General features: G+C 25.8%; 3 protein-coding genes and 1 long non-coding RNA gene across 7 annotated transcripts; 2 read left to right on the top strand and 2 right to left on the bottom strand.

Moving 5' to 3' along the window:
- Positions 1 to 282: 282 nt before the first annotated feature.
- Positions 283 to 4638, bottom strand: LOC122577731 (ankyrin repeat domain-containing protein 54-like). Its single transcript, XM_043749254.1, has 4 exons — positions 3998 to 4638; positions 3613 to 3685; positions 3211 to 3430; positions 283 to 3128 (listed from the first exon to the last, which is right to left on the bottom strand). The coding sequence occupies exons 1-4, from the start codon at positions 4292 to 4294 to the stop codon at positions 2696 to 2698; spliced, it is 1023 nt and encodes a 340-aa protein (XP_043605189.1). The 5' UTR covers positions 4295 to 4638; the 3' UTR covers positions 283 to 2695.
- A 546-nt stretch (positions 4639 to 5184) lies between these two features.
- On the top strand, positions 5185 to 6094 carry LOC122577736 (39S ribosomal protein L52, mitochondrial). Of its 4 annotated transcripts, none has more exons than XM_043749263.1 (4): positions 5185 to 5227; positions 5525 to 5594; positions 5676 to 5808; positions 5884 to 6094. In XM_043749263.1, the coding sequence occupies exons 1-4, from the start codon at positions 5200 to 5202 to the stop codon at positions 6025 to 6027; spliced, it is 375 nt and encodes a 124-aa protein (XP_043605198.1). In that variant the 5' UTR covers positions 5185 to 5199; the 3' UTR covers positions 6028 to 6094. The 4 variants fall into 4 exon arrangements, with proteins under 4 accessions (XP_043605198.1, XP_043605197.1, XP_043605196.1 ...); XM_043749262.1 differs by having other exon boundaries at positions 5204 to 5332; XM_043749261.1 differs by having other exon boundaries at positions 5213 to 5338.
- A 66-nt stretch (positions 6095 to 6160) lies between these two features.
- On the bottom strand, positions 6161 to 7242 carry LOC122577735 (39S ribosomal protein L13, mitochondrial). The gene is made up of 4 exons (XM_043749260.1): positions 7075 to 7242; positions 6777 to 6900; positions 6532 to 6686; positions 6161 to 6441 (listed from the first exon to the last, which is right to left on the bottom strand). Exons 1-4 carry the CDS (start codon positions 7096 to 7098, stop codon positions 6208 to 6210), a joined length of 537 nt encoding a protein of 178 aa, XP_043605195.1. The 5' UTR covers positions 7099 to 7242; the 3' UTR covers positions 6161 to 6207.
- A 49-nt stretch (positions 7243 to 7291) lies between these two features.
- On the top strand, positions 7292 to 10579 carry LOC122577740. Its single transcript, XR_006320414.1, has 2 exons — positions 7292 to 7401; positions 7531 to 10579. It is a non-coding gene; the product is annotated as an uncharacterized LOC122577740 (long non-coding RNA).
- Positions 10580 to 10602: the final 23 nt, after the last annotated feature.

Raw genomic sequence — 10602 nt, 5'->3', positions numbered from 1 at the left:
ATCCCGTGGTTTGCTTAAAACTATTATAGTTAATGAATATTATTTCTTTGCCTAAAAATTGCATATTTATAGTTGCCAGTGTGTAACATATTAGAGTATACCAATATAAATGTGAGTCATGCTGAATCATATTTATAATTTGATGAGTATTACGAAAGTTGCAAGTTATAAAAAGACATTACTATCTATATTTTACGATGATAGCACAAAAATTAATTACAAATTATTTATAATTTACGAAAACATTCACACTTATAAAATTATGTACATAAAAAAGAAACACTAGTTTATTACTTATTTATTTCGATATTGATACAAGGAAAATCACCACAAAATTTCTTTCAATCTGGTTAATCAAACCAAGCTTCTTTCAATCTGATACAACTATAATTTTTCCAATGTTATACATATTTTTATTTGCATACAGCTACGACATAACCAGAAAAAATGAACGAAAAGGAACTGATATATATCAGAATATGAGGAAAACTCACAGTTTTCTTTAATACACTTGATTGAAGTAGCTTATACACAGGGAAAATTAGAGTATAACATAAATTCGTATGAAACAAGGTATTTTTTTTTTATTTATAGATCTACCGTAAGTATTGCTAACAGGGAAATCACTTATTTACAGTTATATAAATTATAAACTTACACATAAGTTGCTTATAAGTTTATATATAGATGGAGAACACAAAACACGAACCTTCACGATTGTCAGTTCTAGTCTTACAAAAGTATCGCGACCATAAATTGTATTTCCGTCATATCAAAACTCGTATCATGATATATATATAGAACTTAGCTTTCAATAATACACTAGAAAAATCACTCTAATTCATTATACTTGAAAAATTACACCAATTTTCACTATCATCTTAATATTGTATAAGAATAAAAAGTACTGTAAGATTCAAACAGAATTTCATTTAGTTAATATCATGCAATATTATGTAAATGAATAATTTGCAAGAAGTTATACAAAACCTTAACTATGTTCAATGTTAAAGATTAAATATTTCACTCTTTTTTCAGTTGAAAATATCAATGTAAAAGATATAGATTTACAAGGTAAATGCTGACAACTTGAATTTGACATAATTTGTTCATATGTTCACACATTTATATAATTCTCATAGTTAGTGTTGAGGCTGCAAACAGAGTGAAAGAATATATACAACAATGCGACAACTACAATATTTAACAAAATTGATACACTGTTATAGCACACAATATTTCATATGAGAATCAAAATATTTTGAAGACATTTATTAGGAATGCACTTTAAGATTCTTTCTATTTGGAATTTTTTATGAAAGTGAATGAGGATATATGTTTACAACCATACTTTATTTGTTAGTTTATGTATTTGTCTAAAATTTAAAAAATCTCATATATCCTAAAATAGTAGATAAATAATAAAAGTACAAAGTATGTATATGCTACAATATATCTTGCAGCCTACTTTTATATCTTTGTTTTGTATTGTTTGAAAACCTAAAAAGGGGGACATCAATGAAATATTTAATAACTCAAAGATATGTATAGAAAATATTAATATAAAAAGAAATTATTGAAGAACAAAATAATACATGTAAATATGTATATTATGTAAAATAAATATGTAAAAAATAAAGCAAAATCCTTTTTTCAAAATTTATAGAGATAAAATTTACATAAGCAACCTTACTCTATCAATATCTATAAATTGTATAAATTTCAGCTTTCATTTTTGCACTCTATTTGCAGCTTTATAAATTTAAAAAAGTTAATGTAACACATCATTTTTTAATCGTTTTGAAGAAAAACTATTTGCACGTTATATGCATAACAACTTATCAAAATCAAATCATATTAATTTCTTAAATTAATAACCCTACAGTTATTTAGCAATTATTATTTAAACCAACTAGTTGAGTAAAGGAAAGGAAAATACAAACTTTCATATTAGTGTAAGTATATATATATAGTTAATATATAATATATAATAATGAATTAAAATTTATGATGAATATGAAATTTATGAGGATTATGGTTTGTATCAAATACATACTTGATTTAATGATGTTATATCCTACGATTTATTTTTTTGTACTGTATGGAATCCACATCAAGTTTTGTAAATACAATACAATCCAAAACAATAGTAATTTAAAAAGACATGAAAATATAGCACACAAAGTATAACACTTGGAGGCCAAGATGAAATTTATAAAATGTGTTTCATAAAATACTTATAGCTAATTATTGAAACTTGATTTGTTTTGTGGCCCATAGAAACATACAGAATCAAATCAGAATAATAAGCGAGCGAAATATAGTTTGACTATAAGGAAATGTAAATATTTCTTTTTATCGTCAATGAGTCAAAGATATCAACAATACCACAAGCATACATAAATAGAGCTACCCAATGTAATAATTACATACTTCTTAATCCGCGATACTTTACTTTATTAACATTCGCACAACTTTCCAAATTATAGCTCTACTCTGTTCTGCTGTATATCAAAACTTTACCATTATATTGCGCACTTATATAAATTAGAAAAAAAAAATTTCAGTGTGTAAATTAATTGATTAAAATGAACTCATTTCAAGCAAACTAAATTTAATGCATACTGTTAATCACTTTTTTAGTTTTACATAAATTTATTTATAAAACTATTAGTTTGGTCAAGTGAATAAGTGATTACTGTGTTATAGATAGAGCATTTAAATTAGCCAACAAATCTTTCACATCATCCTGAACTTGATTCGATGTGTTTGATAAAGATAAACGTGAACACAAACTACTCAAGGTTTCCATATTTTTGTGATTATCTTTATACTTTTGTAAATATGCCAACAACATACTAATTATGCTTTGCACTTCCTCTTTGATCTTCAACATATCCTTCCCTTTACAGTTTTGCAATAACTTTAATTTTGTTTGTGCTAAGTGTAATGGATTATAACCATATTGATCTAAGCACAAGGGATCCGTTCCAGCATTTAAAAGGAGTGTAACTACAGATATTTTGCTTGTCACGGCTGCTAAATGTAATGGCGTATTACCTACAGAATCACGAATATTGGGATCTGCACCATGTTCCAATAACAAACGAACCATTTCTGTATAACCCCTGTAATAGTATATAATATTACTACTATGAAATATTTATTAAAAATTGGTAATTTAGTGTTGGTTATGCGGGTCAAATTCACCTGCAAGAGGCAAGATGAAGAGGAGTTCGTCCTTGTTTATCACAAGCATTAGGTGAAACACCAGAATTTAAAAGACATCTCATCACCATGGTGTTGTTTGTAGCTGCTGCAATTCTCATTCTATGTTCAATAATACGTCTATGAGCATCAAACATAGAAAGAACGTGACGGTTTCTACGTTTTTCATTAACAGATTTAGTTTTGCTACAATAAACATATCCTAAAAAGAATAATGCAGAACATTATTAGTAAAAGACAATTATGTTGTTAAAATATGTATAAGGTAATCATTAATATTTTCTTGTTATATATATTTTGTTAATTATTATTGCACAAAAATTTGTATTTCTGTAATTTGAATTGAAAGTATCATAATTAAAAAGGATTTACACAGTAACTTACTATCTACTAAAAGTGTTCTAGCTGTTGGTGAATGGATAGAATTATACTTGTTAGGAAGCTTAATCTCAGAAACCTGCAACAAATTATTTTTGATGACATACTTTATACGTTACATTGTGATTACTTCTCAAAATTTGTACGATATTTTCTTAATAAGAAAAATAAGTAGTTATATTAATCACCTCTATATTATTATAAGTAATCTAATTGTTCGCTATAATTTATTATATCATAAATTAATAATTTCACATACTAACAATAATTACATTATAAATAACGAAAAAGTATTAAACGCGTTCATATTAATAAGAGGAGAAACAATCAAAGGTGATCACCAAAATATAAAAGTATGTAAAAATATTTTATATAAAAAAACAATACTTACATTAGGTGGTACACTAATACATGGTATTGAACTACTTGCTGATAAAGAATCTTGAATAATATCGTGTATACCTGATAAGCAAAAAGCCAAATCTGGATTATATTTAGCGTGAATAATAGCCTGTTCAATTACTTGCATATCATTCTGATTATTATTGCAGGTTATTATTGCAGGAGCTGATCTGGCATTACTAATTTCTTCTATTGTCGTATCTTCACTTTGAGCGATCGAACTATCGTCTGAATTGTTACTTGTTTCAATTCCTGAATCCACAGATGTCATTTTGCATTTAAACATTCACCAACGTATTAAATACAAAACACTTCCCTTCCTAAATCCAACTTATACTACGTATATATTCTCCTACCAGGGGACAAAGACTCAGGACTGTGTCGGTATAACAATAATAACAGTTCTGAAATTAGTCACTTAGGTTTACACCATATTGCCAACTTTATAATTCGTTTTAAAACTTCAAACAATTCGACGTTTAAATGAAGAAATACATAACAATAAAGATTAACTCGAACAATAATTTTTTTTTAAAAACTAATTATATTTAAAACTAAGTATTTATAATAGATTGATTACTTTAATAAGATTTGCGCTTCAATAAAATTTATTTAGACACTGAGTTCAGCGTGACGGTCCTAACGATCTAACGATTCTAACGTTTCTCTATTTTTTGGGTCACAAAGTGACCCATTTATTCGCTTGGATTTACATGAGAATCTACGATTAATTTGTTATCCAATAAGACAAATTCTTACTAACTAATGCTAGTAAACATTATTTTGATTGGAATTTACAATATTAAAAAGCGAGCGATTTATGCCTCGTTGACAATGTTCTTTCCCATGGTAACGAAAATACATACTAAATTTAAGAGCAATCACAGTTGTTACTGATAAATAATTTTAAAATTTAATCGATAAATTTGTTAAATAACTTTTATTCGTTGCATCAGCTACGCCGCTGTACAATTAAATTCGCGACATTGTAATTTACCCTATATCACACTAAAGGGAGCCACCAGTTGACAACAATAAAAAGTTATGTATAAAAGATTTTATTTTTAATATACATATAAAATAAATAGGTACAGTTATATAAAAAAAATTAATAAATTATATCTTTATATATTTCCTTTGTCATGTGAAATATAAACATTAAATGTAGTCTACCTCATTAATACATATTCTATGGTTTATGTACCTAGTATCACCAGAGGTATCGCTTAAATGAACTGTATTATAAATATTCCTTAAAAATATTGTCGAAATAAAATGTCATTATCTACGTCAAAAATAATACTTCGAACAAGCTACTCGACGCGTCAGTGTAAAATAGTATTTTAGTTTCTATGAGTAATTATTTAAAATAGTTATTTAAAATAATTACAATATGATGAAATAATTACTCTACCAAAATCATATATATTCCATCACAATTGTTAAACTTCTTTTACTGTTTTTATACAACAACTAAAAAATTTGTCCAGATAACAACTATATTTTTGTTTTTTAGATTTTACTGTTGCTATCAATAAATTTCATACAACTTTCCCAATATATTTGGATCAGAAATGGAGGGCGGCGTAAGGATAAATTTTATGTGAAATATAAACTTATATCTATATATATTAGTTGTGAAATGTCATATGATTTAATAATTACAGAAGAAATTTGACAAAAAATCCAAATACTACTGGTCCATTGGTTACTTTGTCTGATTATTCTTTTAAAGATAATAAACCTGTCCCATATGCTTCAAGACAATTGAAGCGTATACAAAAGCATCAAGAATATATGGTATTATTTCAAACATCATTTTCTTAATAAAATTTTCAGTAAAATGGTGTAATAAATAAAATGCTTAATTTACAGAGAAAAATTATTAAACTAGTTGGAGAAATTGATTTTGCAGTTGAACGACATAGCAGATTATTGAAAGAAAAGGAAGAACAAGAACAGAAAATTTTGGATAGTCAATTGAAACCTAAAGGTGTGTTGCCAATTGTCAATCAATAATAGTTTTTAATTCATTTCACAATTTGTAAATAAGTGTAAAAAAATAAAATATGCTATATAAATTTTACTACTTTATTTTTCAATATCTTTCCATTACTTTCATGTGACAATTTATCAAAATGAAGCAAACAAATTTTTTAAAATAGTATGATAATTTATTTTAAATCTATATATATAACTTTATTTGAGCTGGTAATCACTAGGATATTTTATAAGTCGTGGAATTTTATCTCTTTCCTCTTGTGGAATATCATACAGTTTAACTGGAACAGATCTTAATTGTTTGATCTGATTGGTAACATTATCTAACATTTCTTTGGGTACATTATCATCAGGAAAAATGTGTAACCTCTGCATGGTATATCTTCTTTGTAGAGTTCCATCCATTGCTTTATAAACTGCTTTCTTAACAATCTATATGTTATAAATAAAAAAATATATATAATGTAATAATACATTCAAATTTTTTAATATATTAGTAGTTCATGGAAATCTATCAACTACCATAGTAGGATCTTTACTATGTAATTCCCATGCAAGAGTCCAAGTAGCTCCACCATGGAATCCAGTATGATGAAAATATACTCGCTTTTGCCACTCATCTCCACGCAATGCAATTTCTTTGCTATTTATTACTATTACGTGGTCACCACACTGGTCTATATAAAAATTAACATTTGGAATATCATTTATGCCAATCTTGCAATCTGTGCTATTATATCCATATGTATGTATTTCATTTGACTTACTCATAGGATGATATATAGGTTTGTATAATCCCATAAGGTATTTTTTTATCAAATGTGCACTTCTATATGGATTTTGCCAAGCTGCATCGAAAATGTGCCAAACACATGCAAAAGTACCCCAATGCTAGAAGTGAAATGAATAGATGATAAATTAATTAATTAGTGTAATATCAAAATGTAGTGACAGACATTTAAGGTGCACTTAACGAAAAAATGTTTAAAGATTGTTTTTAAATTCATTAATCTAAAAAGTTTAAGAAAACATAAATAATGAAATGAAGTAAATAAAAAAGCTAACCTGTCCTTTGCGCAGAAGAGACATTCTGTAGTTTGTATTCAAAATTTAGTTTTGAATGTACAAATAATAATATATATTTTTAGATTGTGTTAAACATCGTATTTTTAGGGTTAAATTCTTATATCAAGTGTACGATCTTCTAACTAAAATTTTCCTAACGTTGGCAATACTTAGACTATAAAACACTATTACCATCTAACGTTGAATAGATGGAACTAATCAAGGTGGCAAAATCAGAAAATCCAAATTTTTCAGCTGTTGGGCAGAATTTTTTAATTTTTGAGGGCTGAAATGAAAGTTCAGAATCTACGGAATCAATTAAGCAAGGTTAGTTACAAGCAAGTTTAAAAAATCGTCCAACCAAGAATTTTTAATTTTACTGCCTATCGATAAAACGTATAATAAAATCATGTGATTTATATCCTTCCAATTTAAAATTATTCTTTCGTTTGCAAGGTACTTCAAGGTCATTGTAATCAAGTTGTTAAACTTATTTTTACGTATACTATAATATCGCATTATGCAAAATATATGTTGACATACAAACAAATTTTAATGAAACGTTTGAAACACTATCAAGATGACCTTCACAGGCCTTTCTTTCATCACAACCAAATGCACATCTCGAAAACATTTAAGTCCTCTTTTAGTCCAATAATGTTGGAAATAATTTAAATGTTCAATTTAAAATTAACACTCTATATACTTAATAATACACAAAATATTTTTGTTTTTGCGCAACATTATCAGATAGATAAGTTTTACATTTATTTACATATTTAAAATATCATATTAGGACCAAATTACAAAAGTTATTAAAATAAATTTGAAGAGGAGTTTTTTGGTAACGATAATGAAACTGTATTTCAAATGTGTTGAATTTGTCTATTAACACAGACAAAATATAACATATAAATTATTGAAACTAATCTTCATATTATATTCAAGTATAAAAAAGTTAAAGCAATAATAACAAATTAAATCTATTTAGATCCTGACTTTCTGATGCTTTTATTAATACCTTATGATGTAAGTTTAAAATGTATAGAGTAATACATGATAAAAATTTAAAATTATAGGAAAATAAAGAATGCTAGAATTTGTTTGTGCAGGTAAAACAATGTAAAAGAATTACAAGATAATTTACAATTTATAAGTATTTTAATGCAATAATAATATAATAATAATAATCAATAATATCAACTAATAATGTTATTAAATACTTTATACATGTACATAGTAATGTATTTATAATTATTCGCATTTTATCATTAAGGAATTATTAGTATTTAATAGTAGCAAAGATTTTATGTAAACAGGTAAGTCTTTTCGCACGATCAGTCCTTTGTTACAAAAAGTAGTACATTTTGTTACTCCAACTGTGTTTTCTAATTTGAAAGTATCACTGAGAAACCAATATTAGTATTAATTAAACAGCAGTAAAATATTTTTTATAATATTTCACCCATGCATGATTCTATATATTTAGTTATTATAAATTCATTTGAGAAAGTGTTTTACATTAGTTATAGTTTTTTCTTATCTATGAATATTGATAATTTTGAAGTTACCAATCATGTTCAGGATTGTACAAATAGTATACAAATCTTTGTTTACTTTCTTATTTCTATTTCTAAATTCCATTATAATCAAAAGAGGAACTTGATTGTTCATTTAGGCAAGTATAGCACCAAGAGGTAAATATTGTTTTCCAAAGCAAATGTTGTTAGTAAATAATGTGGAAAAGTCAACAGGATAGATACAAATTCATAATTTTGTTCTTGTGTTTATGCAGTTTTACATAATAATGAAAAGCATCATTATATATACATATATGTATACTGATTGTATAAATGATATGGACATTAATTTTTCAATTTCGTGATTTTTCTATAATAAGTAAATACTATTTTATAAATTAATCCCTACTAAAAGGAAGTCTTACTGTAAAGAAAGTAAAAGGATTTAATTTTTCTCTCTTACAAAAGATTCAGAACGTGATTTATGATGCTTAATGCATTAAAAGTAGGTACATTTTAATTATATTTCATGAATTATTACTTAGAATGATTTGGTTGTAAACAATTCTTTGAATTCTATTACAAGTTCGTTATTAGTAACATGTATTTAAAAATTCTTAAATAATTTTTGTAAACACACTTTTATGATTCTTTATGTTAGATTTTATGTCGAATTAAATGCTTGTGCTTTTCAAGTTATTAAGAAGAAGGTAAAAAGATCAGAAAAAACAAGGGTTAAATAATTAAATAAAGTATCGACAAAAGAATTGAAATGAAACTATGAACTAATACACTGTATTAATGTGATTTATAAATTTTAATAACTTAATTGTTTTTCTATCTTTTAAAAGTTAAATACAGTTAACTATATATTAAGAATAAAGTTTTTAATAAATTTGTTGGTCAAAATTTAATTATTTTCATATTGTTATTGTAAACTATTAGTAAGAATGTAGAATAGAATTATTCTTAGCATTATATGAAATTCTGCTATTTCCTTTTTGTTTTACTAACTTTAGTAACTTTTTGAATTGACTTTACATTGGTTTAAGTTATTGTAATTGTTGTAAAATTACTATAAATTATAAAAATAATACTTCAAGGCTGCAATAATTTTAATAATAATAATCATAGTCATGATAATAATAATAATAAACATTAGGATGCAAACACATTTGCCTTATGTTTTGTATCATAACAGAAATAATATGATATATTATGTTAATAATTACCATTAGGTGCTTTTCGTTTAATTGATACAATTTAGAAATCAATCAGCATTTCCGCCACTGGATCGAATATCCTGAACATTTGGTCACGAAATACAAGGCAAGTATGTAAAAGCGTATTATTCAATGATAACTAGTTGAAAATCGTTATTTTCCATTAATATATGCTTTGCATTTTTTTATATACTTTGAAATATCGACGCATCTTCTGATCATATATCTTTATATAAATGCAAATTATATTTCATGACTATTGAATTATTATAGTAACACAGTTGGTTCCAAATATGCCGTAGCAGATCACAAAAGGTAGTTTCTTGAAACGAACGACTAAGTTGCGCTAAACGTATACAACACATTTACGTAAATGTTTCTGTATAAAATGCACTAGTAATAAGTATTTCAAAGAGTTGACTTGTCTCCTAAAAAGCATCTTAAGGAAAGATTTTCAGTATACAAATCGATGTATATAAAACAATATGTTATAGAAATCGATATCATTCAAGACATGATGTAACAACTTTTATACAATAAGTATTATTAGAGTACTATAACAGTGTAGATTTTAAAATAATTCACAGTAAAAGAATTCTTCAATAATCATATAAAGCTCCTATTTAAATTATTAATCTATGTATTTGTGTGTGTATAGTATATGAGAGAGAGAGAGAGAGAGAGAGAGAGAGAGAGAGAGAGAGAGAGAGAGAGATTAAATTTGAGTTATAGCAATCTCTAGAATTCTCTTTTTGAACAGATTTCCTTCACCATATTATTTCAGA

Source organism: Bombus pyrosoma, linkage group LG2 (assembly GCF_014825855.1).
Source record: "Bombus pyrosoma isolate SC7728 linkage group LG2, ASM1482585v1, whole genome shotgun sequence".
Lineage (NCBI taxonomy): Eukaryota > Metazoa > Arthropoda > Insecta > Hymenoptera > Apidae > Bombus > Bombus pyrosoma.
Note: the sequence above shows the minus strand (reverse complement) of the source record. Positions and strands in the feature narration are given on the sequence as shown.

Bases quoted from the DNA above. Each gene is read 5' to 3' on its own strand.
- LOC122577731 (XM_043749254.1), bottom strand. From the start codon at position 4,294: ATGTTTAAATGCAAAATGACATCTGTGGATTCAGGAATTGAAACAAGT. The intron at 3,686-3,997 runs GTAAGTATTGTT...AATTTGTTGCAG, and splicing joins GTATTAGTGTACCACCTAAT to GTTTCTGAGATTAAGCTTCC. The intron at 3,129-3,210 runs GTGAATTTGACC...ATACTATTACAG, and splicing joins CTTCATCTTGCCTCTTGCAG to GGGTTATACAGAAATGGTTC.
- LOC122577736 (XM_043749261.1), top strand. From the start codon at position 5,284: ATGTCATTATCTACGTCAAAAATAATACTTCGAACAAGCTACTCGACG. The intron at 5,595-5,675 runs GTAAGGATAAAT...TAATAATTACAG, and splicing joins GATCAGAAATGGAGGGCGGC to AAGAAATTTGACAAAAAATC. The intron at 5,809-5,883 runs GTATTATTTCAA...CTTAATTTACAG, and splicing joins AAAAGCATCAAGAATATATG to AGAAAAATTATTAAACTAGT.
- LOC122577735 (XM_043749260.1), bottom strand. From the start codon at position 7,098: ATGTCTCTTCTGCGCAAAGGACAG. The intron at 6,687-6,776 runs GTAAGTCAAATG...ATTTTTATATAG, and splicing joins ACCTATATATCATCCTATGA to ACCAGTGTGGTGACCACGTA. The intron at 6,442-6,531 runs GTAGTTGATAGA...TATAACATATAG, and splicing joins ATAGTAAAGATCCTACTATG to ATTGTTAAGAAAGCAGTTTA.